Source organism: Meles meles, chromosome 8 (assembly GCF_922984935.1).
Source record: "Meles meles chromosome 8, mMelMel3.1 paternal haplotype, whole genome shotgun sequence".
Classification (NCBI taxonomy): Eukaryota; Metazoa; Chordata; class Mammalia; order Carnivora; family Mustelidae; genus Meles; species Meles meles.
The window spans coordinates 9326470-9331806 of NC_060073.1; the positions used below are offsets into that span (position 1 = coordinate 9326470).

The window sequence follows — 5337 nt, forward strand, 5'->3', positions numbered from 1 at the left end:
GTTTTGCAATGGCTGGGGGAAACTAATCTAAATTGTCTGCATCAGGTGCTTCATGGATTGGGGCATTAGTGAGAAAGAGCAGCTTCATGGAAGGTAGAACAGGTGCAGGCAGGCAATGCATACAGTTTTCTACATTTCTTCTGAAGTAACTGTGGAGTCTTGAATGGAGTGTTGCAGATGACAGCTGGATGGGGTTTTCTGGAACTCAAGGGAGAATGTGATGGAAAAAGCATTAACCTGAGCTGTTGAGTGATCTAGATGCTGATGAGCAATGTGCATGTGCAGAGTCAAAAGGTTAACTGAAAGTCAAGTCTGGAAATTCACTGAAATTTGAGAAGTAGATGGAAAATAAATTATACCAGAGAATTCATAGGATCGAATCCAGAGTGATGGTGTGAGAATGGAGCAGTTTGGTTGTGGTTGTGCTAAGGACACAATATTAGCGATGCTGGTGATTGAGAACCACATGGCTAGCCAGACAATTAGTCTATGGGTATATTGCATATGAAAGCATTGCAGGAACATTTTAATTCTGCATTACCCTAAAACTTATTTTTGCCTGTGGCCATGTGAATAGGAAGTCTATAATCTGATGTAGGATGATTCCTGAGCAAATATTTCCTTTTGTGGTCCCTGCTCCGCAGGCTGCCATGGGTAACTGGATACTTGGTCTCTGAAATTTGCTACTGACAACACCCAAAAGCCACTTCATGACAATGACCACCCCAACTCAAGACCAGAGACTGTGGGATAATAACAAGACATGTAGAGTAGTGCAGAGAAAGTGATTTATTGGATCAAGATGTTGAAACCTTTACATTTTCCAGAAGAATAGGTCATCATTACAGGACAGTTACTAGTACATAAGTTTCCTTATTTACAGTTCTTCATGGTTTTCGCCTGAAAGAGAGAGAGAGAAAATCAGCCATGCTCCTCCTCAGGATGAAACCTTAACACAGACTGTCATTCCGAAGTTGTCTGAGAAATTTCAACCAACAAAAAGCAAGTAGAATGGGCAGAAGGCAGGAAGACAGAGAGGATGATAAACTAAATACATCCAACACAATTTAAACAACGATGTAAGTAAGGGAGAATTCATTTCCATAGTCTGGCAAATAAAGCCCGAGTTGACCCAAGAGTAAGACTCAGGTTTCTAATGGATGGAGGAGTGGCCCAGAATTTTTTCTCTGTTGTCATAGGGCAGAAGACTTTAATTTTTCACTGCAGTGAGTGTACAGGGTGAGAGACTGGAAGAGGGGTACAAGGGGACTTCAGGAATACTGCTTTCCGGGAAGTCCTAGGTTCAGTGTGTGGAAAATCAACCCGATGGCACATGTCTTCTCTCCACTGAAAACCCAGCCTCCGTGGGCCTTTGTGATTAAAACTCATGACCTAAATCCAGCAGTGGATGGCCTAAGAGACACTTCCAAGTATCTTATTTCACAAGAAAGGGGTAATCTAAGTGTTTTGCCTCTACCCTTGGCTTCAGGAGACAGAAGAAAGAGGGTCTCTGGACACGAATGTGATAAGGGAGAGAGTTGTAGGCAAGGAGTGATGATGTGGGCTGAGGTATGAGGAATAGGTCTTGGCTCTGCAGAAACTAGCAGAGTGCCCATCCAGCTGCCCACCATGCTGACAGAGGGCCGGATTCTCTCCTTTCTAGCTATCTCTCCATTCAACACTCCCAACACCCCCATGGGATTCTGCTGTGACTGTGTCCACTTGGAGGGGGGATCTTGCTCACAGAAAAGCTCCCAGGCAATGACATGGCCAGGCTCAGGTCCTTTAACATTACTGTGTGTGTCCCCAGGTGTCCTCTTCCTCAGTACTCTATGGGGAACCTGTGCCCAGGAGGTGAGCTGAGAAGGAGGAACATGCCTAGATCCTCTGTGCAGACTTTGTATATCTCCCCAGGTGTAATGTCATCTACACTGTGACCAGGTAGGTACTTCTACCACCTGTGCCCCTGACAGAGCTACAGCCTTCTGCCCTACAGGCTGCACAGCTAGTGAAGACTTTATGCCCAAAGAAAACTGAAATTACCAATGTGCTTGAAATTAGCATCTTGTTCTTAAGGGATATCTGATCTGTGCAGGCCTTCACTGTCATCTTGGCCTCAATGATTTCTCGAGGTGGGTCATATTGCAACTGAAGTATAGTCCTGTAGATAGACGTGTCTAGAAAGAGGAATCTTTCCACTTCAGTAACCACAGCTGGACAGGTGATCCCATTGGCTGGTGAAGAAAGAGAACTACAATCAATGTAAGGGAAATCACGTTTTCTCCCAGGCTTCCTGAAATCAGATCTAGACAGGAACCCCAGAGGACTTATGGTCTCATCCCACAATAATGTCAATGACAATGCCTGACCTTGGCAGCTGTGACTTCCTCATGTTGGAGAGCAAGCAGCAGAGCCAGTACTAGAATATATGCTTACTCACCCCTAGTTCAGATTTTTAAAAAAGATTTTATTTATTTGGGGCACCTGGGTGGCTCAGTGGGTTAAAGCCTCTGACTTCAGCTCAGGTCATTATCCCAGGGTCCTGGGATCGAGCCCCGTATCCAGCTCTCTGCTCATCAGGAAGCTTGCTTCCACGTGTCCCTCTCTCTGTCTGCCTCTCTGCCTACTTGTGATCTCTGCCTCTCACATAAATAAATAATTTTTTAAAAAAGATTGTATTTATTTAACAGAGAGAGAGCATAAGTAGGGGGAGCAGGAGGCAGAGGAAGAAGCAGGCTCCCCGCTGAGCAGGGAGCCCAATGTGGGACTTGATTCCAGGACCCTGGGATCATGACCTGAGTGGAAAGTAGATGCTTAAGGACTGAGCCACCCAGGCATCCCCTTAGTTCAGTTTTTATCTTTTTAAAGCACATCCTTTCCTTTCTATGACTCTCTTGGTGTTGAAATCCTCTTTCTTTTTATTTACAACAGTTGTGTGCTTGAATGGAATGACACTTTTTTTTTTTTGTTTTGTCTTGGGGAGAAGAGATTTACTCATCAATATTTAAGTGAATGGTAGAGTTAGACCATTCCAGAGAGCTTGAAAGGGTGGGTCAATCTGGAAAACAGCAGGTTACCCTAATTGTTTATTTATTCACCATACAGTATGTCATTAGTTTTTGATGTAGTGTTCCAAGAGTCACTGTTTACATATAACACCCAGTGCTCCATGCAATATGTTGCCCTCCTTAATACCCATCACTGGGCCAACCCATGCCCCCACACCCCTCCTCTCTAAAACCCTCTGTTTGTTTCTTGAAGCTCACAGACTCTCATCGTTCATCTCCCCCTCTGATTCTCCACTTCATTTTCCCCTTCCTTCTCCTAATGTCCTCCATGCTATTCTTTATGCTCTACAAATAAGTGAAACAATATAATAATTTACTTTCTCTGCTTGACTTATTTCACTCAGCGTAATAATTTTTTAAATATTTTATTTATTTGACAGAGAAAAATCACAACTAGGCAGAGAGGCAGGCAGAGAGAGGGGGAAAGCAGGCTCCCTCCAGAGCAGAGCCCAATCCCAAGACCCCAAGATCATGACCTGAGCCGAAGGCAGAGGCTTTAACCCACTGAGCCACTCAGGCACCCCAACATAATAATTTTCCAAAAGATAAATAATTTTAAAAAGGTAAATAAAAAATGAAAAGATTTCTTTTTTAAAAAGAGAGAAGGAGAGAGAAAGAACAAGCATGGGGAGTGGCAAGCAGAGGGAAAGGGAAAAACAGCCTCCCTTAACCACCTGAGCCACTCAGGGCCCTCAAGGTCACAGTATATGTAGGAAGATGCTAGTTTGAAACTAAAGAATACGATTGTGTCACTGGATGCAGATATGGTTAAAAAGCTATACACACTCCTACAAACACAAATCCCTCAAACACAAAAACATAAAAACACAACTCATCCCAAACACAACTAATCAGTTTGAACACATGTGAAAGATTATCCACAAAGTTATGACTGGTTCTTTTCTTCCAACAGTGATGTGCAGAATATCTTAGAGAGGGTGAGAAGCAGGACTGGGGCTCTTTCCTGACGCCACTGTAACTGTGTGGAAATCTGAAGTGGCTTCTTCTCTTAGTGTGCATTCTCTGTCCCTCCAAGTCTTTGTAACCACCATAGTCCAGCAAGTACCCTACCAGGCTCTGATTAGACCCCTGACCAGATGTCAAACTATGCATAGGATTTGAGAGGTTTAAGTCAGAGGCAACAGAGGGAAAGAGGAGGACTTGAGAGAGTGAGATGAAATAGAAAGACTGAAGAAGGCTTGGGTCAGTATCAAGGGTAAGAAGCCATGCAAAAATACTGTGGAATGGTTGGCCATAATTAATCTAGATAAATAGAAATCTCACCCCTCTGAGTGTACTTGTTCTATTACAAAATACTGGTAACACTCCTGGAAAATGAGAAAACTGTAGATATAGTGAGATCTACTCACTAGTAGATTTAGTGAGTGAGTGCTGCTTATTCCCAGAGCCCCCTTGAAGATTATTATCAGAGACTAAGAGAACACTGGCTCTTCTGGAAGTGAGAACTCGTTCCAAACCCTTCCAACTGTATCATTTTATGAGTCTGAATCCATGAGTGAAAAAGTTGTGCACTCCACTCCCACCTGAAAAACTCTGGGGAGGAGAGTGTCTGGGAACTACCAGTTATCAGTTTGGCAGCCCAAGCTAGACCCTTGACACAGTTAATCTCAGTCCATTGCTATAGCTACTCTTGTGGTATCTGTCAAACCCAATGATAAAAAAGGACTTGGAGAGATCAACATTTTGTGAAGATAGGTTCTGGTAAGTTGCAGAACCATGATTCAAACCTAACTCCATGTCCTCTTGCTTCTGAAACACAGATCACAGATAAGGAGAGAGGTTTCAGTGAAAAACTTAAAATTTGCCTGCAATAATTTTTAAAACTTCCAGGGTGTTGGGAACTGAGAAAAAGTGCATGGGTTTTGGAGGTGGGGTTGGAAAGTAAAAAACAGGAAAGCCACTTTGGTTCACCTAGTTCAAAGAAGGGTACTCACCAGGGCTGGTGCCTGTCTGATGAGAAATGATACTCACCCTTGGAGCAGCAAAGAGCCAGAGTGACTAGCAGGACACTCAGGAACAGCCTCATGGTTTGTTTTGCTTTGAGTTTTCAGCTTTAGTGAAAAGAAACTGGAAGCCGAAACAGGATCCCGGACAGCACAGGAGAATTTATACATAGAAAGCCTCCCGGTGTTGCCCAAATAAACATGTGGTCAGGCCACAGTCCTGGCTTCCAGCCCCCCATTCCTCTCTCAGCTCTCATGCCATCTATTGAAGTCACAGACCCCAATGCCATGATCAGAGTTCCTGT

The 5337-nt window shown here is 43.7% G+C and overlaps 1 protein-coding gene across 1 annotated transcript; it reads right to left on the reverse strand.

Moving 5' to 3' along the window:
- Nucleotides 1-873: 873 nt before the first annotated feature.
- On the reverse strand, nucleotides 874-5115 carry LOC123948239 (secretoglobin family 1D member 2-like). Its single transcript, XM_046014880.1, has 3 exons — nucleotides 5061-5115; nucleotides 2044-2234; nucleotides 874-900 (listed from the first exon to the last, which is right to left on the reverse strand). Exons 1-3 carry the CDS (start codon nucleotides 5113-5115, stop codon nucleotides 874-876), a joined length of 273 nt encoding a protein of 90 aa, XP_045870836.1.
- Between the last annotated feature and the right edge of the window lie 222 nt (nucleotides 5116-5337).